We start from the raw sequence: 22,836 nt of genomic DNA on the forward strand, positions 1-22,836 counted from the left end.
AAAACTACAACTCCCAGCATGCTGTGCAGGTCCAGATGTTGCAAAACTACAACTCCCAGCATGCTGAGCACGTCCAGATGTTGCAAAACTACAACTCCCAGCATGCTGAGCACGTCCAGATGTTGCAAAACTACAACTCCCAGCATGCTGTGCAGGTCCAAATGTTGCAAAACTACAACTCCCAGCATGCTGGTACTTGTAGTTTTACAACGGCTAGCGGTCCACAGTTCAGACACCACTGGACTAGAATATATATGAAGTCAGAGCTCAGTCTTCCTGATACACAGCACCGGATCCTCTGCTTTTCTTTACCATAAAGTTACATGATAAAATTCTACATGGCTGCAGCCACCACTAGGGGGAGCTCACTAAAATATTTCTTAAAGAAAAAATTGTAGTGGTATATAACTTATCCCCTAGACCGCGGGGGGTCCGAGCGCTAGGGTCCCCCATGATCTCCTGTACGGGGCCCTGGCAGTGCACAGGAAGGGGGCGTGCCCCCAGCATGACGCAGTGTCCAACACCCCCCCATATGTCCCATAGAGATGTGTCGGCCGCCGCGTCATGTGGTGACAAAACGCTTCCTTCATGTAGACAGCCAGGCCCCGCACAGGAGATCGCGGGGGGGCTCAGAGGTCGGACCCCCCGCGATCTATACCATCCCTTATCCTTTGAATAGGGGATAAGTTATATACAACTACAGTTTTCCTTTATATACCAGTATGCGGCTGCAGCCATAGTCAGTACATGTGAGTCCATGGCTGTCCCACAAGTTAACGCCACCGCCAGATGGTGCAAAACAACAAAGCTCAGCATGTCTGTTCATGCTGTGAGTTATATTTTTGCAACAGCTGGAGGTCCACAGTTTGGAGACCACTGGTCTAGAATATATGAAGTCAGAGCTCAGTCTTCCTGATACACATAAAGTTACATAACAAAATTCTACATGGCTGCAGCCACCACTAGGGGGAGCTCACTGTAAGATTTCTAAATACTCCTGTATGCGGCTGTAGTAGTCAGTACATAGAAGCTTCAGGCTTGCAGTACCCCCGACCCTCCCAGAAGCTGAATGTTGCGTTGGTTTGTAGATGACGAGTCGTAGACCCGCTGCTCGTAGTGCTTAGATACCAAAGTAGATGTTTTGATGTCTTTTTTGGACTGACGTTTTGTTTGTTTGCTGTCTACGGCGATCTCAGACGATCCGGTCCGCGAGACGGCGCCTATTGAGGAAACTGAAGAGAAAGCAGGTATCCTATTAATAAGACGTTTGTGCCTTAGCCAGTCTTGCCTAGACCAGTAACCCCCTCAACCTATGGCTCTTCAGCTGTTGTAAAACTACAACTCCCAGCATGCCCAGAGCGCATGAGAGTTGTAGTTTTGGTCCTGGCAGTCGTTCCCCCTGCAGTCATACACACTGTGTTATCGGGACGTACTGACACATTGTCACAAACCCGACTAGATCCGCATGAATCTGCAGGTGAGATTTTCCATTCACTGACATTAAGCAGAGATCTTGAAAAAAAAAATGAAAGCCTACCTGTCATATCACAAAAAAAAATAAAATAAAAAAATAATAATAATAATATATATATATATATATATATATATATATATATATATATGTGTGTTACTCACTTGGTCATGCAGATATTTATATTATTTTATATGTATTATCTGTCTATTTTATGTGTCTAACTTCTGTATTTGGCTCACAAATCCCTCTGTTCTGCTGCTCACTCATTCTGACATCCACTGTTCAGGAAGGGGGCGTGTCCCAGGAAAGCACTGAGCCCGCCCTCACTCACCATGCATTCACTCCATCCCTGAGTCTGCTGTGCTGTGCTGGGTCTCTTCTTCCAGTCACTGCAGGCTGCTCTGAAACCCCTCCTCTCTGTTTTCATGCTGCAGTCTGATAGGACAGGAGTGAGCATAGAGGAATGCTAGTCCCGCCCTCACTGATTGGACTTTGTCCTTGCCTGTGCTTCAGCTGGGACAAAAGATGATGCTACAGCCGGACAGGATTGTGTTCTGGATGGTATGGGGACCCCTAGTGGTCTTTAAAGGGAACTCGGAGAGCAATGCTAAACTGTGCTTCTCCTGTGCTTCATATCCAGAGCACACGGGCCCTTCTGTTGTGGCCCCCCTCCAGGTGGGCTCCCCTCCCTCCAGGACATCCTATGACCACTACCATGGTCCCAACGATGATCATCATGATCAGTATCACCCCATAGAAGGTAAGTTTATGACCTAGGATAGTCTACTGCTACAGCCATGCTCTGCTCCGCTGCATTAGATAGACTGCAGCTTGTAGAGTTGCATTTCCCCATCCAGAATGCCTCCAGCTGTTGCAGAACTACAACTCCCAGCATGCCCGGACAGCCAACGGCTGTCCGGGCATGCTGGGAGTTGTAGTTTTGCAACAGCTAGAGGCACCCTGGTTGGAAGACACTGTTGTAGACCTGAGGGTTTGGGGCACATTATAAGGCCCTTTTATATTAGTATTTAAAGGGGTACTCCCGGGGAAAACTTTTTTTTTTTTTTTTTTTTTAAATCAACTGGTGCCAGAAAGTTAAACAGATTTGTAAATCGCTTCCATTAAAAAATCTTAATCCTTCCTGTACTTTTTAGGGGCTGTACACTAAAGAGAAATCCAAAAAAGAAATGCATTTCCTGTGATATCCTGACCAGTGCTCTCTGCTGACCTCTGCTGGCCATTTTAGGAACTGTCCAGAGCAGGAGAAAATCCCCATAGCAAACATATGCTGCTCTGGACAGTTCCTAAAATGGCCAGCAGAGGTCAGCAGAGAGCACTGTGGTCATGACTTCAGAGGAAATGCATTTCTTTTTTGGATTTCTCTTTAGTATACAGCCCCTAAAAAGTACTGGAAGGATTAAGATTTTTTAATAAAAGCGATTTACAAATCTGTTTAACTTTCTGGCGCCAGTTGATTTAAAAAAAAAAAAAAAAAGTTTTCCACAGGAGTACCCCTTTAAGGAAGTTCCAACTTTTGGATTACCCCTGGCAGTGTTAACTTCTGACCCCCCCATTAGCCCCCAACCCGGCCATGAAAGCTGAGCATGCCACTGTAATGGGGCCCATGATAAGGTTGATATGGGCTGTAAGGAATAAATATTTTGGGGCCCTATTACTTCTGTGCCAACAAAAGAGGGAACGTGTATCATGTACTACACTTGTCCTCGATTAGAAACACACGGCAGCTGTCTTCTATAAACAGCGCCACACCTGTGCATAGGTTGTGTCTGGTATTGCAGAGCATTCGCTTCTAGATAAATTGGGCCTAGTTGCGATACCACACACAACCTGTGAACAAGTGCGGCGCTGTTTTTGAAAAAGGCAGCTGTGATTTTTTTTAGTCCTGCCTACTCTGTAGCCGCTGCTCTCTGCTATTTCTAGGAGGCAACGCTGATCCCTATTCCCAAAACCCGTAGTTCTCATTGTCTCATCTGTTTGTTTGAAGCGCCCGCACCCCGGATTTCACCGACTCCTCCATTGCTGGATCCTAAGCTCCAGCGTCAGGAACTTCCTGAAAGGATACGAGGTATGTCCATGGCGGCTATACGACAGTCCCATCTGGGGTGCGCAGTCCTATGTGCTGTAACAATGACAATCCTAATGTAAGGAAGGAGGGCAGTGATAGGTCAGGCCAATTCATTAAAGGGGTACTCCGCTGTCAGAAAATTGTATTTACAAGACATACAACTGTACCGTGTTATCACATAATCTTTTGTGATTGCCTTTTGACAGGAAGTTGTGTAGTCCTCTCATTGTCAGTGTAGTGTTGTCTCTAGCTCCCGACTCCTCTCTCTCTCCTGACAGGAAGTAATGTCTCTCATTGTCAGTGTGGTGTTGTCTCAGAAGCTCCCGGATCCTCCCTCTCTCCTAACAGGAAGTTGTGTAGTCCTCTCATTGTCAGTGTAGTGTTGTCTCCAGCTCCCGACTCCTCCCTCTCTGACAGGAAGTTGTGTAGTCCTCTCATTGTCAGTATAGTGTTGTCTCCAGCTCCCGACTCCTCTCTCTCCTGACAGGAAGTTGTGTAGTCCTCTCATTGTCAGTGTGGTGTTGTCTCCAGCTCCCTAGCTCCTCCCTTTCTGACAGAAAGTTGTGTAGTCCTCTCATTGTCAGTGTGGTGTTGTCTCAGAAGCTCCCGGATCCTCCCTCTCTCCTGACAGGAAGTTGTGTGGTCCTCTCATTGTCAGTGTGGTGTTGTCTCAGCAGCTCCCAGCTCTTCCCTCTCTCCTGAGATCATGCATCATCCTCTGCTGTCTCAGGAAGCGTGGCTGGATGTTGACTCTGCACTTTAGCCCCACCCCCTGAGTGATGTCATGACCTCTGACCAGACCACATATACTGTATATCTTTATTAGGACATTTAGGGAAGAATGAGGTGTGATTTCGGCATGCTGCCTTGTGCTGAACAATGCCAGAGTTAGAGGAGCTGACAGGGAATGAATACAGCAGAAGCTTTAACCTCACTGTGCGATAGTCTGCTGTGAAATGAGATGTCCTGCAGCAGCTCTGGGGAGGGAACTGGAATAAGTGCTGTAAGAGAGGACTGTGATAAAGAGCTGAGGGAAAGCAATGCATTCTGGGATTTGTAGTACGGAGTAACTGCCCAACCTGGAGTGGTGATCCTGACATGGTCGGGGAGGAAGGCTACAAACCAATTCCTGTGTATAAGGAAACTGCACGTATAGCAACACCCCAATCTGAGGAAGAGGATTACAAAAGTGCAGAGGGCTGCAAATGGTGTGTAAAGGGTCCTGTAAAACAGGGACCCCCAAACCCCTAGGACCCCTGTACCAATGATTTTGCTAGGAGCAATGTGGGCAATTCCTAGTCCAGTGGTCATCAAACTGTGGCCCTCCAGTTGTTGCAAAACTACAACTTCCAGCATGCCCGGACAGCAAAGGGCTGTCCGGGCATGCTGGGAGTTGTAGTTTTGCAACATCTGGAGGGCCACAGTTTGGAGACCACTGTCCTAGTCTATTGCATTTTTTTTACTTGGGCTATAAGCCTAATACTTGTATGCTGGGGGGCGATGGTCAGACAGCCCCCTTAGTGCTCGCGGCCCGTCTCATCACGACTGATCAAACGATCTGATAGACGCTAATGGAGGAGGGGGGGGCTGTTACCATGGTAACTCGGTCCAAAGACTACTGCCCCATGGCTACTGCCACCTGTCCTATGGTATCCAGGACGTTCACACAAAGCTCTTCTCTAGTCAGATCGGCCGCCCGCCGCGTTTTATATGTCGCGCACGACTCTCATAACCCTTCGGCTGTCAGACCCATAGATCACGCCCGGACCCAGCAATTTTATGTATTAAAGGGACCCTGTCCAATTGTACGTGTAGTCTGATCCGCAGGCGTCATGTTATAGAGCAGGAGGTGCCGAGCAGATTGACATATATAGTTTTGTAGGAAAAGTCCCAGAATGCATTGCTGTCCCTCAGGTATTCATCACAGTCCTCCCACCCTGTCTGCTCCCCTCCCACAGCACTCCTGACAGTTTCCCACCTAGAGCTGCTGCAGAACATCTCATTTTACAGCAGACTGTTGCATCAGTGAGGCTGCAGCACCTGATGTATTCATTCCCTGACTGCTCCTCTGCCTGTGGCATTGTTCATCATAAGGCAGCATGCTGGAATCACACCTCATTCTTCACTAAATATCCAAATACCGATATATGTGTATATGAGAGATGGTGATGTAACTGTAGGGGCTGGTCAGATGTGATGACATCACGCAGGGGGTGGGGCTATAGCTCGGAGATAAGATCCAGCCACGCCTCCTGAGACCAAAGAGGATGATGCATCATCTCAGGAGAAAGGGAGGAGGCAGGGAGCTGCTGAGACAACACTGCAATGACAATAAAAGAACTACAAAACTTCCTGTCAGGAAAAAGGGAGGAACTGGGAGCTGCTGAGACAATGCCACACTGACCATGAGAGGACTATACAACTTCCTGTCAGGAGAGAGGGAGGAAATGGGGAGCTGGAGACAACACCACACTGACAATGAGAGGACTACACAACTTCCTTTCAGGAAAGAGGGAGGAACCAGGGAACTGGAGATAACAGCCCATTGACAATGAGAGGTCTACACAACTTCCTGTCAAAGGTATTATAAGCAAAAACGCTCTGAAGCCAGTACAATTAGTAATAACACTATTAGTAAGTTATATATCTTGGGATGATAGCATTATTAGTTAAATTATTTAGTTAAAGTTTTTTTTATACCGGAATACTCCTTTAATTTAATAGAATTAGAGTTATAACTAGAATATTATGTACGATCCTAATATAACATCTGATGCCTGAAACAACCTGCCGAAAACTCAGCCGCACTCCTGACGCCATCTGCACCCTGAGCCCCGGCCATCTTTATCACCAGTGAAAACACACGGCACATCATGATCAGTGCGCTGCAGAGTTCAGTGACACCATGATCAGTGCGCTGCGGAGTTCAGTGACACCATGATCAGTGCGCTGCAGAGTTTAGTGACCACCATGATCAATGCACTGCAGAGTTCAGTGACCACCATGATCAGTGCGCTGCAGAGTTCAGTGACCACCATGATCAGTGCGCTGCGGAGTTCAGTGACACCATGATCAGTGCACTGCAGAGTTTAGTGACCACCATGATCAGTGCGCTGCAGAGTTTAGTGACCACCATGATCAGTGCGCTACAGAGTTCAGTGACCACCATGATCAGTGCGCTGCAGAGTTCAGTGACCACCATGATCAGTGCGCTGCAGAGTTCAGAGACCACCATGATCAGTGCGCTGCAGAGTTTAGTGACCACCATGATCAGTGCACTGCAGAGTTTAGTGACCACCATGATCAGTGCGCTGCAGAGTTCAGTGACCACCATGATCAGTGCGCTGCAGAGTTCAGAGACCACCATGATCAGTGCGCTGCAGAGTTTAGTGACCACCATGATCAGTGCGCTGCAGAGTTCAGCGACCACCATGATCAGTGCGCTGCAGAGTTCAGAGACCACCATGATCAGTGCGCTGCAGAGTTTACTGACCACCATGATCAGTGCGCTGCAGAGTTCAGTGACCACCATGATCAGTGCGCTGCAGAGTTCAGAGACCACCATGATCAGTGCGCTGCAGAGTTTACTGACCACCATGATCAGTGCGCTGCAGAGTTCAGTGACCACCATGATCAGTGCGCTGCAGAGTTCAGTGACCACCATGATCAGTGCGCTGCAGAGTTCAGAGACCACCATGATCAGTGCGCTGCGGAGTTCAGTGACACCATGATCAATGCACTGCAGAGTTCAGTGACCACCATGATCAGTGCGCTGCAGAGTTTAGTGACCACCATGATCAGTGCGCTGCAGAGTTCAGCGACCACCATGATCAGTGCGCTGCAGAGTTCAGAGACCACCATGATCAGTGCGCTGCAGAGTTTACTGACCACCATGATCAGTGCGCTGCAGAGTTCAGTGACCACCATGATCAGTGCGCTGCAGAGTTCAGTGACCACCATGATCAGTGCGCTGCAGAGTTCAGAGACCACCATGATCAGTGCGCTGCGGAGTTCAGTGACACCATGATCAATGCACTGCAGAGTTCAGTGACCACCATGATCAGTGCGCTGCAGAGTTTAGTGACCACCATGATCAGTGCGCTGCAGAGTTCAGAGACCACCATGATCAGTGCGCGGCAGAGTTTAGTGACCACTATGAATCAGTGCACTGCAGAGTTTAGTGACCACCATGATCAGTGCGCTGCAGAGTTCAGTGACCACCATGATCAGTGCACTGCAGAGTTCAGAGACCACCATGATCAGTGCGCTGCAGAGTTCAGAGACCACCATGATCAGTGCGCTGCGGAGTTCAGTGACACCATGATCAATGCACTGCAGAGTTCAGTGACCACCATGATCAGTGCGCTGCAGAGTTTAGTGACCACCATGATCAGTGCGCTGCAGAGTTCAGAGACCACCATGATCAGTGCGCGGCAGAGTTTAGTGACCACCATGATCAGTGCACTGCAGAGTTCAGTGACCACCATGATCAGTGCGCAGCAGAGTTCAGTGACCACCATGATCAGTGCGCTGCAGAGTTCAGAGACCACCATGATCAGTGCGCTGCGGAGTTCAGTGACACCATGATCAATGCACTGCAGAGTTCAGTGACCACCATGATCAGTGCGCTGCAGAGTTTAGTGACCACCATGATCAGTGCGCTGCAGAGTTCAGAGACCACCATGATCAGTGCGCGGCAGAGTTTAGTGACCACTATGAATCAGTGCGCTGCAGAGTTTAGTGACCACCATGATCAGTGCGCTGCAGAGTTCAGTGACCACCATGATCAGTGCGCTGCAGAGTTCAGTGACCACCATGATCAGTGCACTGCAGAGTTTAGTGACCACCATGATCAGTGCGCTGCAGAGTTCAGTGACCACCATGATCAGTGCGCTGCAGAGTTTAGTGACCACCATGATCAGTGCGCTGCAGAGTTCAGTGACCACCATGATCAGTGCACTGCAGAGTTTGGCTACTTTCACACTGTTGTTGTGCCCCGACCTTAAATGGCCGTCAGGTTCTTTTTTTTTTTTTTTTTTGCCTTTAACGGACATTATCTGAATGGGGCACAAAGGGCAATAATGGGTCCCGATGGATCCCATTTACTATAATGGGATCCTTCAGGTGCAGTTATATTATAGCGGGAGTAGCGAAAAAGACGACACATGCAATATTTTTTTTCCCGCTATTCCCCCGAGGGCCGTCACACTGCCATGTCCCAACAGTAGTGTGAAAGAAGCCTTTACTGTAGTCTGTATCCGGCCTCCTCACCACCAGGTCCTCTGAATGGGGTCCATGTAGGGAACTCAATGTGGATTCCTCTTACATTCGGAGAGCAATGCTAAACTGCACTTCTTCTGTGTCAGCTTCATTGCCAGAGCACACAGGCCCTTCTGTTGTGGCCCCCCAACGGGTGGGCTCCCCTCCATCCAGGAAATCCCACCACCATCTCCATGATCACTATGATCCCAACTATGATCACCACCAGCACGATCCCAACAATCATCACCGCCACCATGATCCCAACTCTGATCACCAACAGCACGATCCCAACAATCATCACCGCCACCATGATCCCAACTCTGATCACCAACAGCACGATCCCAACAATGATCACCGCCACCATGATCCCAACTATGATCACAACAATGATGACCAAGAGGATGATTACAAGAATGATCAAGACAATGATCACCATGATCGCAACACTGATCGCAAGAAGGATCACCATGATCGCAACACTGATCGCAAGAATGATCACCATGATCGCAACACTGATCGCAAGAATGATCAGCATGATCGCAACACTGATCAGAACAATGATCACCACCGCCATGATCTCAACAATGATAACAAGAATGAACACCATGATCCCAAGATTGATCACCATGACCGCAACAATGATCACAACAATAATCACCATGATCCCAAGAATGATCACCATGATCGCAACAATGAGAACAAGAATGATCACCATGATCGCAACAATAATCACCATGATCCCAAGAATGATCACCATGATCGCAACAATGATCCCTACAATAATCACCATGATCCCAAGATTGATCACCATGATCCCAAGAATGATAACAAGAATGATCACCATGATCACATCAATGATCCCTTCAATAATCACCATGATCCCAAGAATGATCATGATCCCAGGAATGATCACCATGATCCCAAGAATAATCACAGCACTGATCACCGCCACTATGATCCCAACAATGATCACCATGACCACATAGAAGGTAAGTTGAGGCCTAGCACAGTCTACTGCTACAGCCTGGCTCTCTGTTCTGCTACCTTAGATAGGGTGCAGCTTGTAGAGCAATATTCCCCAACCTGCAGCTCTCCAGCTGTTGCAGAACTACAACTCCCAGCATGCCCTGACAGCCATATGTGATATGAAGGCAGTGATCTCCAACCTGTGGCTCGCCAGCTTCAGCTCCATTGCTTACAGATGCCCAGAGTCGTGCCGTCTGCAGGATCAGGTCAGGTTTGTATTCAGACACAGCAAGCAGATGTAGAATGTTGTCATGACCCGATGGCTTAAGCTTTGTTTCTATGGGACTACAACCCCCCTGCACCCGCCCTTGATGGTTTAGTCTCCTCCCTGTAGCTGCTCCTTGAGGTTCTTCTGGTCTTTCATCTTGTTTCTCCCGTCCCTCACTTCCTCCATTTATAACACACAGCTAACCCGCCGATCCACAGGGAGGCGCCATCAACACCATCACCTGCCAAGAAACACCACAAAACAGGTATCGTAACCCCCACAGGAACCCCATAGACTAGAAGTGTTGTGTTAGCCGCAGACCGTAGCCTAGATCCGTGTGTTACGTATCGATGGCCGCAATAATCCTATCTGATTTCTCTAAATTCAAGCGTCAAGAATTGTCATTGGTCCTGCACCAACTCCGGCCTATGTCACCGATACTTTCAAGAGTCCAAAAGGTACTGGTTAGACCCAAGGTTTGTCTGTCCTGGTGGGACTACATTATTTACCCCCTACTGGCAGAGGTGTAGCTTGTAGCTTCTGGGCCCCGAGGCAAGATCTGCAACAGGGCCCCATATCCCAAATATAATACTGGTCTCTTATGAGGCAGATGTTATTTGGGGCCCCAGGGCAACTGCTGTCTCTATAGCTACGCCCCTGCCTATTGGGGTATATAGTGGTCTTAGAGAGGTCCATATAGGACCACTGGCTTTTACATAGAGCTACGTCCATCTACATTTGCTGTAGCACAGTGGTCACCCAATCTGAGGCTCCAGCATTTGCAAAACTACAACTCTTATCTTATCTTACCGTCTTTGCCAGATGGGAGTTGTAATTTTGCAGCAGCTGAAGAGTCACTGTTTGGGGAACACTGTTGTTGGGGGGGGGTTCTCGTTGGGGGACGCTGTTGTTAGCGGACACTGTTGTTGGGGGACACTATTGTTGGTGGGAGGGGTGTTGGGGGACACTGTTGTTGGGGGAGGTGTTGGGGGGACACTGTTGTTGGGGGGGTGGTTGCTGGGGGACACTGTTGTTGGGGGGGGGTGTTGGGGGACACTGTTGTTGGGGGGTGTTGGGGGACACTGTTGGTGGGGCGGGGTGTTGGGGGACACTGTTGTAGGGGGCGGAGTGTTGGGGGATACTGTTGGTGGGGGGGTGTTGGGGGGACACTGTTGGTGGGGGGGTGTTGGGGGGACACTGTTGGTGGGGGTGTGTGTTGGGGGACACTGTTGGTGGGGGGGTTTGGGGGACACTGTTGTAGGGGGCGGGGTGTTGGGGGATACTGTTGGTGGGGGGGTGTTGGGTGACATTGTTGGTGGGGGGGTGTTGGGGACACTATTGTTTGGGGGGGGTGTTGGGAGACACTGTTGTGGGGGGGTGTGTTGGGGGACACTGTTTGTGGGGGGGTGTTGGGGACACTATTGTTGGGGGTGTGTGTTGGGGGACACTGTTGGTGGAGGGGTGTTGGGGGATACTGTTGGTGGGGGGGGACACAGTTGTAGGGGGCGGGATGTTGGGGGATACTGTTGGTGGGGGGGTGTTGGGGGGACACTGTTGGTGGGGGGGTGTTGGGGACACTATTGTTTGAGGGGGGGGTGTGTTGGGAGACACTGTTGTGGGGGGTTGTTGGGGGACACTGTTGGTGGGGGGGTGTTGGGGGACACTGTTGTGGGGGGGTTGTTGGGGGACACTGTTGGTGGGGGGGTGTTGGGGGACACTGTTGGTGGGGGGGTGATGGGGGACACAGTTGTAGGGGGCGGGGTGTTGGGAGATACTGTTGGTGGGGGGGTGTTGGGGGGACACTGTTGGTGGGGGGGTGTTGGGGACACTATTGTTTGGGGGGGGGGGTTGTTGGGGGACACTGTTGTAGGGGGCGGGGTGTTGGACATTGTTGCTGAGGGTCCCAGCAAGTTATCTCTTAAGACCCAGTTGGACCTTTAAATGGACGCTGCCATTGTAGATCATGAGAACGAGCCGGGAGAAGTGCGCCCTTACCGTGTTCTCTCCCGACTCTGTTACATGACCAGGACGGACTCATAATGTAAGTCAGCGATTCCCAACCGGGGTGCCTCCAGATCTTGCAAAACTACAACTCCCAGCATGCTCGGACTGCCGTTGGCTGTCCGGGTATGCTGGGAATTGTAGTTTTGCAACAGCTGGAGGCACCCCGGTTGGGAAACACTGATGTAAGTCTATGGGGTTGTCCTTATCTCACAGACACAGAGCATCCACCTGCTTCTCTCCCCTAGAACATATCAAAAGTTCTTTCCATGACAAACGCTTTAAGGATAAAGATGTCTCCACCAGCCATACGTGGTTACAAGCCACCCATGGCCCTATACTGGGTCCATGGTGCCATCTGGTAGTCCTAATAGAAATGGCTACCAGTCCATTGTAGAGCTGGAGATGTCACCGAGCTGATTCACCTATGGCCTTAGGCATTAAAGGGGTACTCCGGTGAAAAAAAATTTATTTTATTTTTTAAATCAACTGGTGCCAGAAAGTTAAACAGATTTGTAAATTACTTCTATTAAAAAAATTCTATCTTAATCCTTCAGGTACTTATTAGCTGCTGAATACTACAGAGGAAATTCTTTTCCTTTTGGAACACAGAGCTCTCTGCTGACATCATGAGCACAGTGCTCTCTGCTGACATCTCTGTCCATTTCAGGAACTGTCCAGAGTAGGAGAAAATCCCCATAGTAAACATATGCTGCTCTGGACAGTTCCTAAAATGGACAGAGATGTCAGCAGAGAGCACTGTGCCCGTGATGTCAGCAGAGAGCTCTGTGTTCCAAAAAGAACAGAATTTCCTCTGTAGTATTCAGCAGCTTATAAGTACTGGAAGGATTAAGATTTTTTAATAGAAGTACTTTACAAATCCGTTTAACTTTCTGGCACCAGTGGATAAAAAAAAAAGTTTTAAACCCCTTTAAACCAATCTCTGCAGCTCACTGGTTTCTATAATTGCACAAAATTTATCAGGTCCCGTGCGCCTTTTTGGTATATTTTGAGCAACTGTGCAAACAATACACCAAGCAAACAGGGGTAAAATCTTTACTTTTGCGATAACGAAGAAATAGATTTTCCAGCAATTCCTTTAAAACTATTGCAAATCGTTTAAAACTGCAGAAGGTACACACATCCCACCACCTAGCCGGTTTCACACTCCAAATGGACACGTTTCGAGCGCATGCGCTCGAAACGTGTCCATTTGGAGTGTGAAACCGGCTAGGTGGTGTGATGTGTGTACCTTCTGCAGTTTTTAACTATTTGCAATAGTTTAGGGCCAGTTTTGGATCGGTGCCAAGATCAAAGAGAGGTGAAGATTTTCTGCATTTTCCGTAAAATCTTTACTACCTTAGACCAACATTGATAAATGTCCCCCAATGACTTTTATCCTGGTCATGGAGCAACCTTAGGACCGGGGTGTAAACCTACAACAGTCCCCAAGATCTGAGAAGAAGACGATCAGAGTAGAGATAAGGGAACTTCCTAAAATGTCGCGTCGGGTCAGATTCAATTCGGTCCGAATCAGAAGTGTCCCCGATATCCTGAGTGACCCCCTCTGAGGTCTCCTGGGATTCTGGTTCTTTGTAGGGTCCCCAGCACCAGATACAGTATGACATGTGATGGACAAGGCAGGACATATGTAAAGACTTGTTCGTAACCAATCTCTTTGCAGATATTCGCCAAAATTTTGGGGGAAATTTAGAAATAATTTGGTGATGAATTAATTTTCTCGTCTGTATGAGAAGTAATGGTCACCTGTTAGGGGTCCTATTGTTATTGGGGTGGGTGGGTTTCTGCGTGTGGTTGTCTGAATGTGTTGGACTTCATCATGTCCTCGTCCCACCTCCCTGACACCTGCATGACTTGTCATCACCTCGCACGCCAATTGCGTCCAGTTCCAATGTTCCCGTCGACTCCTTGTGACTTTGGGATGTCCCTCCGAGACCTTCATCAGAATCATCCTTGTGAAGTAGTCGCTGCCCTTGGCTCCTGCCCTGAGGCCGAGCCGCGGGGAGATTGACACTTACATGTGCGGTGTTCTGATTAAATCTGGTTACAACGTCCGTCGCCCCCGGCAAGGTCACGGATCTGGCGCCGTCCCATCTGCATAGAGCGAAGTGTGATTGAAACATCAGCGAGCTTCGGGGAATGGTGATTCACCGGTGACGACGATGACTTTAGGTGACACCGACCTGGTGGAAAGGGCGAGAGAAAGAATTTGTCAGGCAATGGTAAATTCGGCAAGAATTGTATCGGATTCTTGGCCGTTGTGGAGGCCGCTGCCCTCGTTTCACCCAGTCCTAAGTTACCCAATGGGGCCTACTGTCATCCATCTTGCTTCATTGAATAAGGTTGTGTTCACACTGCAGCAATTTCAGACACCGCGCCAAAGAATGCCACATTTGAACAGGCGTGAAGTCTTTACACCCAACAATAAGGTTCAGGTGTGTCGCCCCCATTAGGTCACTGGACATCCCAGGTCGCAGAGGAGTCGGGTTCTCCATCATTGGTCCTCATTCAGTTTTTCTCTCTCCTTTTCCAGACTGCGAGTGTTACGGACATTCCAGCCGATGCAGTTTTATCGACTTCCTGAATGTGGTCACTTGTGTCAGCTGTAAGCACAATACTCGGGGCCAGCACTGCCAGCACTGCCGCCTAGGCTTCTACCGCAACATTACAGCCGAGCTGGATGACGAGAATGTCTGCATACGTAAGTTATATGTCAGCCGCACAGGACACCCTCACATGTGATGGCGGGCACTAGAAGGGGGGTCTTGTATACCCAATGCGGTATAATGCAGCTGCACAAATTACCCAATAAGGGTCTGAATGGCTTATGGATTTAGGGGAGGGTCGTAGAAAAATTCATGAAGTTAATGCAAGGTAACTCTGAGGAGAAGGAATGCATTACATGCCCAGAGAGCATTCTACTGGGAAACACTGCCATAGAGATAGCAGCAGCAGTATACAGATAGAGCTGGGGGAGGTATATACCGATTATATATCCTGATCCCATAAATAGCAGCAGTATACAGATAGAGCTGGAGGGGAGGTATATAGCTACTAGACATCCTGATCCCATAGAAATAGCAGCAGTATACAGATAGGGCTAAAGGGGAGGTGTATAACTACCGTATATATATCCTGTATATCCTGATCACATAAAGATAGCAGCAGCAGTATACTATGTATCTCCACTCACTTCATTTGCCCAGTTGGGTTAGGGGGCACAATACCACACAAACCACACTACCCCACAGCCTAAAGTTGTGACTTGAATGGACGCCAACAGCTCAGCGATATCACCCCCACCCCCCACCCATCTCCTCACATGTCTCACTGACTTTATTATAATTTACTTAGTCTCTTAGATTGTACCCAGAGGTCGCCCCCTATTATACTTATACAGGCCTTTAGGGGGCAGTCTGAACGCTGGAGGGTGTAAATCTCAGTCATGTCGTCTCTGTCAGCCCATTCTATAGATACTTATAAGTTGTATACAGATGAGATGTCAGATGTTGCGATGCTGCCCCCCCCCCCCCCCATCTGTCCCTGTTCTGTGTTCCGTCACTTACAATTAGTGTCCCTTCTGCAGCGGCGGAGAATAATTCACTCACTTCTGAATAAAGACAAGCCTTAAACACATTAGAGGTCTGCACCGAGCTGGTGACTGCGGAGACGCGCTGCTGAGTAATGGCCCGGGAGGGCGCCGTAATTACATTACTATGAAGAGTAGAGCGTCTGAGCGCCGCGGAGCACTCCGGTGGATCACAATATTCCCGCCATATATTATCCTGACGCTTAACAAACTCCTAACAGCAGAAGTGGCTGCTCAACCCCCATACACGACTAATAATATTACCTGGAAATAAAGTGCTGGCGCCATTAACTACTGTCCTGTAATGCCCGGCAGTTCTCCACAAGCAGGCACTTTGCAGGTGGAAAGTACTGAAATACTGCCTCCTATATACAAGAATATAACTACTATAATACTGCTCCTATATACAAGAATATAACTACTATAATACTGCTCCTATATACAAGAATATAACTACTATAATACTGCTCCTATATACAAGAATATAACTACTATAATACTGCTCCTATATACAAGAATATAACTACTATAATACTGCCTCCTATATACAAGAATATAACTACTATAATACTGCTCCTATATACAAGGATATAACTACTATAATACTGCTCCTATATACAAGAATATAACTACTATAATACTGTCTCCTATATACAAGGATATAACTACTATAATACTGCTCCTATATACAAGAATATAACTACTATAATACTGCTCCTATATACAAGAATATAACTACTATAATACTGCTCCTATATACAAGAATATAACTACTATAATACTGCCTCCTATATACAAGAATATAACTACTATAATACTGCTCCTATATACAAGAATATAACTACTATAATACTGTCTCCTATATACAAGGATATAACTACTATAATACTGCTCCTATATACAAGAATATAACTACTATAATACTGCCTCCTATATACAAGAATATAACTACTATAATACTGCTCCTATATACAAGAATATAACTACTATAATACTGTCTCCTATATACAAGGATATAACTACTATAATACTGCTCCTATATACAAGAATATAACTACTATAATACTGCTCCTATATACAAGAATATAACTACTATAATACTGTCTCCTATATACAAGGATATAACTACTATAATACTGCTCCTATATACAAGAATATAACTACTATAATACTGCTCCTATATACAAGAATATAACTACTATAATACTGCCCCTATATACAAGAATATAACTACTATAATACTGCCCCTATATACAAGAATATAACTACTATAATACTGCTCCTATATACAAGAATATAACTACTATAATACTGCCTCCTATATACAAGAATATAACTACTATAATACTGCTCCTATATACAAGAATATAACTACTATAATACTGCTCCTATATACAAGAATATAACTACTATAATACTGCTCTTATATATAACAATATAACTACAATAATACTGCTCCTATATACAAGAATATAACTACTATAATACTGCTCCTATATACAAGAATATAACTACTATAATACTGCCTCCTATATACAAGAATATAACTACTATAATACTGCTCCTATACACAAGAATATAACTACTATAATACTGCTCCTATATACAAGAATATAACTACTATAATACTGCTCTTATATATAACAATATAACTACAATAATACTGCTCCTATATACAAGAATATAACTACTATAATACTGCCTCCTATGTACAAGAATATAACTACTATAATACTGCTCCTATATACAAGAATAGAACTACTATAATACTGTCTCCTATATACAAGAATATAACTACTATAATACTGGCTCCTATATACAAGAATATAACTACTATAATACTGCTCCTATATACAAGAATATAACTACTATAATACTGCTCCTATATACAAGAATATAACTACTATAATACTGCTCCTATATACAAGAATATAACTACTATAATACTGCTCCTATATACAAGAATATAACTACTATAATACTGCTCCTATATACAAGAATATAACTACTATAATACTGCTCCTATATACAAGAATATAACTACTATAATACTGCTCCTATATACAAGAATATAACTACTATAATACTGCTCCTATATACAAGAATATAACTACTATAATACTGCTCCTATATACAAGAATATAACTACTATAATACTGCTCCTATATACAAGAATATAATTACTATAATACTGCTCCTATATACAAGAATATAACTACTATAATACTGCCCCTATGTACAAGAATATAATTACTATAATACTGCTCCTATATACAAGAATATAACTACTATAATACTGCCTCCTATATACAAGAATATAACTGCTATAATACTGCTCCTATATACAAGAATATAACTACTATAATACTGCTCCTATATACAAGAATATAACTACTATAATACTGCTCCTATATACAAGAATATAAGTACTATAATACTGCTCCTATATACAAGAATATAACTACTATAATACTGCTCCTATATACACGAATATAACTACTATAATACTGCTCCTATATACAAGAATTTAACTACTATAATACTGTCTCCTATATACAAGAATATATCTACTATAATACTGCCCTCTATATACAAGAATATAACTACTATAATACTGCCCCCTATATACAAGAATATATCTACTATAATACTGCCCTCTATATACAAGAATATATCTACTATAATACTGCCCTCTATATACAAGAATATATCTACTATAATACTGCCCTCTATATACAAGAATATAACTACTATAATACTGCCTCCTATATACAAGAATATAACTACTATAATACTGCTCCTATATACAAGAATATAACTACTATAATACTGCTCCTATATACAAGAATATAACTACTATAATACTGCTCCTATATACAAGAATATAACTACTATAATACTGCCTCCTATATACAAGAATATAACTACTACAATACTGCTCCTATATACAAGAATATAACTACTATAATACTGTTCCTATATACAAGAATATAACTACTATAATACTGCTCCTATATACAAGAATATAACTACTATAATACTGCTCCTATATACATCAATATAACTACTATAATACTGCCTCCTATATACAAGAATATAACTACTATAATACTGCTCCTATATACAAGAATATAACTACTATAATACTGCTCCTATATACAAGAATATAACTACTATAATACTGCTCCTATATACAAGAATATAACTACTATAATACTGCTCCTATATACAAGAATATAACTACTATAATACTGCTTCTATATACAAGAATATAACTACTATAATACTGCCTCCTATATACAAGAATATAACTCCTATAATACTGCTCCTATATACAAGAATATAACTACTATAATACTGCCCCTATATACAAGAATATAACTACTATAATACTGCCCCTATATACAAGAATTTAACTACTATAATACTGTCTCCTATATACAAGAATATATCTACTATAATACTGCCCTCTATATACAAGAATATAACTACTATAATACTGCCCCCTATATACAAGAATATATCTACTATAATACTGCCCTCTATATACAAGAATATATCTACTATAATACTGCCCTCTATATACAAGAATATATCTACTATAATACTGCCCTCTATATACAAGAATATAACTACTATAATACTGCCTCCTATATACAAGAATATAACTACTATAATACTGCTCCTATATACAAGAATATAATTACTATAATACTGCTCCTATATACAAGAATATAACTACTATAATACTGCTCCTATATACAAGAATATAACTACTATAATACTGCCTCCTATATACAAGAATATAACTACTATAATACTGTTCCTATATACAAGAATATAACTACTATAATACTGCTCCTATATACAAGAATATAACTACTATAATACTGCTCCTATATACATCAATATAACTACTATAATACTGCCTCCTATATACAAGAATATAACTACTATAATACTGCTCCTATATACAAGAATATAACTACTATAATACTGCTCCTATATACAAGAATATAACTACTATAATACTGCTCCTATATACAAGAATATAACTACTATAATACTGCCTCCTATATACAAGAATATATCTCCTATAATACTGCTCCTATATACAAGAATATAACTACTATAATACTGCCCCTATATACAAGAATATAACTACTATAATACTGCCCCTATATACAAGAATATAACTACTATAATACTGCTCCTATATACAAGAATATAACTACTTTAATACTGCCCCCTATATACAAGAATATAGCTACTATAATACTGCCTACTATATACAAGAATATATCTACTATAATACTGTCTCCTATATACAAGAATATAACTACTATAATACTGCTCCTATATACAAGAATATAACTACTATAATACTGCCCCCTATATACAAGAATATAACTACTATAATACTGCCTCCTATATACAAGAATATATCTACTATAATACTGCCTCCTATATACAAGAATATATCTACTATAATACTGCTCCTATATACAAGAATATAACTACTATTAAACTACTCCTATATACAAGAATATAACTACTATAATACTGCTCCTATATACAAGAATATAACTACTATAATACTGCTCCTATATAAGAATATATCTACTATAATACTGCCTCCTATATACAAGAATATAACTACTATAATACTGCTCCTATATACAAGAATATATCTACTATAATACTGTCTCCTATATATACAAGAATATAACTACTATAATACTGCTCCTATATACAAGAATATAACTACTATAATACTGCTCCTATATAAGAATATAACTACTATAATACTGCCTCCTATATACAAGAATATAACTACTATAATACTGCTCCTATATACAAGAATATAACTACTATAATACTGCCTCCTATATAAGAATATATCTACTATAATACTGCCTCCTATATACAAGAATATAACTACTATAATACTGCTCCTATATACAAGAATATATCTACTATAATACTGTCTCCTATATATACAAGAATATAACTACTATAATACTGCTCCTATATACAAGAATATAACTACTATAATACTGCTCCTATATAAGAATATAACTACTATAATACTGCCTCCTATATACAAGAATATATCTACTATAATACTGCCTCCTATATACAAGAATATAACTACTATAATACTGCTCCTATATACAAGAATATATCTACTATAATACTGTCTCCTATATATACAAGAATATAACTACTATAATACTGCTCCTATATAAGAATATAACTACTATAATACTCCTCCTATATACAAGAATATAACTACTATAATACTGCTCCTATATACAAGAATATAACTACTATAATACTGTCTCCTATATACAAGGATATAACTACTATAATACTGCTCCTATATACAAGAATATAACTACTATAATACTGCTCCTATATACAAGAATATAACTACTATAATACTGCTCCTATATACAAGAATATAACTACTATAATACTGCCTCCTATATACAAGAATATAACTACTATAATACTGCTCCTATATACAAGAATATAACTACTATAATACTGTCTCCTATATACAAGGATATAACTACTATAATACTGCTCCTATATACAAGAATATAACTACTATAATACTGCCTCCTATATACAAGAATATAACTACTATAATACTGCTCCTATATACAAGAATATAACTACTATAATACTGTCTCCTATATACAAGGATATAACTACTATAATACTGCTCCTATATACAAGAATATAACTACTATAATACTGCTCCTATATACAAGAATATAACTACTATAATACTGTCTCCTATATACAAGGATATAACTACTATAATACTGCTCCTATATACAAGAATATAACTACTATAATACTGCTCCTATATACAAGAATATAACTACTATAATACTGCCCCTATATACAAGAATATAACTACTATAATACTGCCCCTATATACAAGAATATAACTACTATAATACTGCTCCTATATACAAGAATATAACTACTATAATACTGCCTCCTATATACAAGAATATAACTACTATAATACTGCTCCTATATACAAGAATATAACTACTATAATACTGCTCCTATATACAAGAATATAACTACTATAATACTGCTCTTATATATAACAATATAACTACAATAATACTGCTCCTATATACAAGAATATAACTACTATAATACTGCTCCTATATACAAGAATATAACTACTATAATACTGCCTCCTATATACAAGAATATAACTACTATAATACTGCTCCTATACACAAGAATATAACTACTATAATACTGCTCCTATACACAAGAATATAACTACTATAATACTGCTCTTATATATAACAATATAACTACAATAATACTGCTCCTATATACAAGAATATAACTACTATAATACTGCCTCCTATGTACAAGAATATAACTACTATAATACTGCTCCTATATACAAGAATAGAACTACTATAATACTGTCTCCTATATACAAGAATATAACTACTATAATACTGGCTCCTATATACAAGAATATAACTACTATAATACTGCTCCTATATACAAGAATATAACTACTATAATACTGCTCCTATATACAAGAATATAACTACTATAATACTGCTCCTATATACAAGAATATAACTACTATAATACTGCTCCTATATACAAGAATATAACTACTATAATACTGCTCCTATATACAAGAATATAACTACTATAATACTGCTCCTATATACAAGAATATAACTACTATAATACTGCTCCTATATACAAGAATATAACTACTATAATACTGCTCCTATATACAAGAATATAACTACTATAATACTGCTCCTATATACAAGAATATAACTACTATAATACTGCTCCTATATACAAGAATATAACTACTATAATACTGCTCCTATATACAAGAATATAATTACTATAATACTGCTCCTATATACAAGAATATAACTACTATAATACTGCCCCTATGTACAAGAATATAATTACTATAATACTGCTCCTATATACAAGAATATAACTACTATAATACTGCCTCCTATATACAAGAATATAACTGCTATAATACTGCTCCTATATACAAGAATATAACTACTATAATACTGCTCCTATATACAAGAATATAACTACTATAATACTGCTCCTATATACAAGAATATAAGTACTATAAT

General features: G+C 42.1%; 2 protein-coding genes across 3 annotated transcripts in view; both read left to right on the plus strand.

Moving 5' to 3' along the window:
- The window catches only part of NTNG2 (netrin G2), a 191,347-nt gene that overhangs the window by 148,168 nt on the left and 20,343 nt on the right, over positions 1–22,836 (plus strand). For both annotated transcript variants that reach the window (XM_056540497.1, XM_056540496.1), the window contains one exon: positions 14,612–14,779. In XM_056540497.1, coding sequence (XP_056396472.1) covers positions 14,612–14,779 — 168 coding nt within the window. The remainder of the gene's footprint in view (positions 1–14,611; positions 14,780–22,836) is intronic.
- Positions 1,698–10,921, plus strand: LOC130291581 (tyrosine-protein phosphatase non-receptor type 23-like). The gene is made up of 4 exons (XM_056540502.1): positions 1,698–2,234; positions 3,480–3,560; positions 10,256–10,321; positions 10,446–10,921. The coding sequence occupies exons 1-4, from the start codon at positions 2,000–2,002 to the stop codon at positions 10,523–10,525; spliced, it is 462 nt and encodes a 153-aa protein (XP_056396477.1). The 5' UTR covers positions 1,698–1,999; the 3' UTR covers positions 10,526–10,921.

This window comes from Hyla sarda, chromosome 9, assembly GCF_029499605.1.
Source record: "Hyla sarda isolate aHylSar1 chromosome 9, aHylSar1.hap1, whole genome shotgun sequence".
NCBI classification, from domain to species: domain Eukaryota; kingdom Metazoa; phylum Chordata; class Amphibia; order Anura; family Hylidae; genus Hyla; species Hyla sarda.

Excerpts from the sequence above, each read along its gene's own strand:
- LOC130291581 (XM_056540502.1), top strand. The coding sequence starts at position 2,000 with ATGATGCTACAGCCGGACAGGATTGTGTTCTGGATGGTATGGGGACCC. Across the intron at positions 3,561-10,255 it reads ACTTCCTGAAAGGATACGAG|CTAACCCGCCGATCCACAGG; the intron begins GTATGTCCATGG and ends TATAACACACAG. Across the intron at positions 10,322-10,445 it reads CAAGAAACACCACAAAACAG|CGTCAAGAATTGTCATTGGT; the intron begins GTATCGTAACCC and ends TCTAAATTCAAG.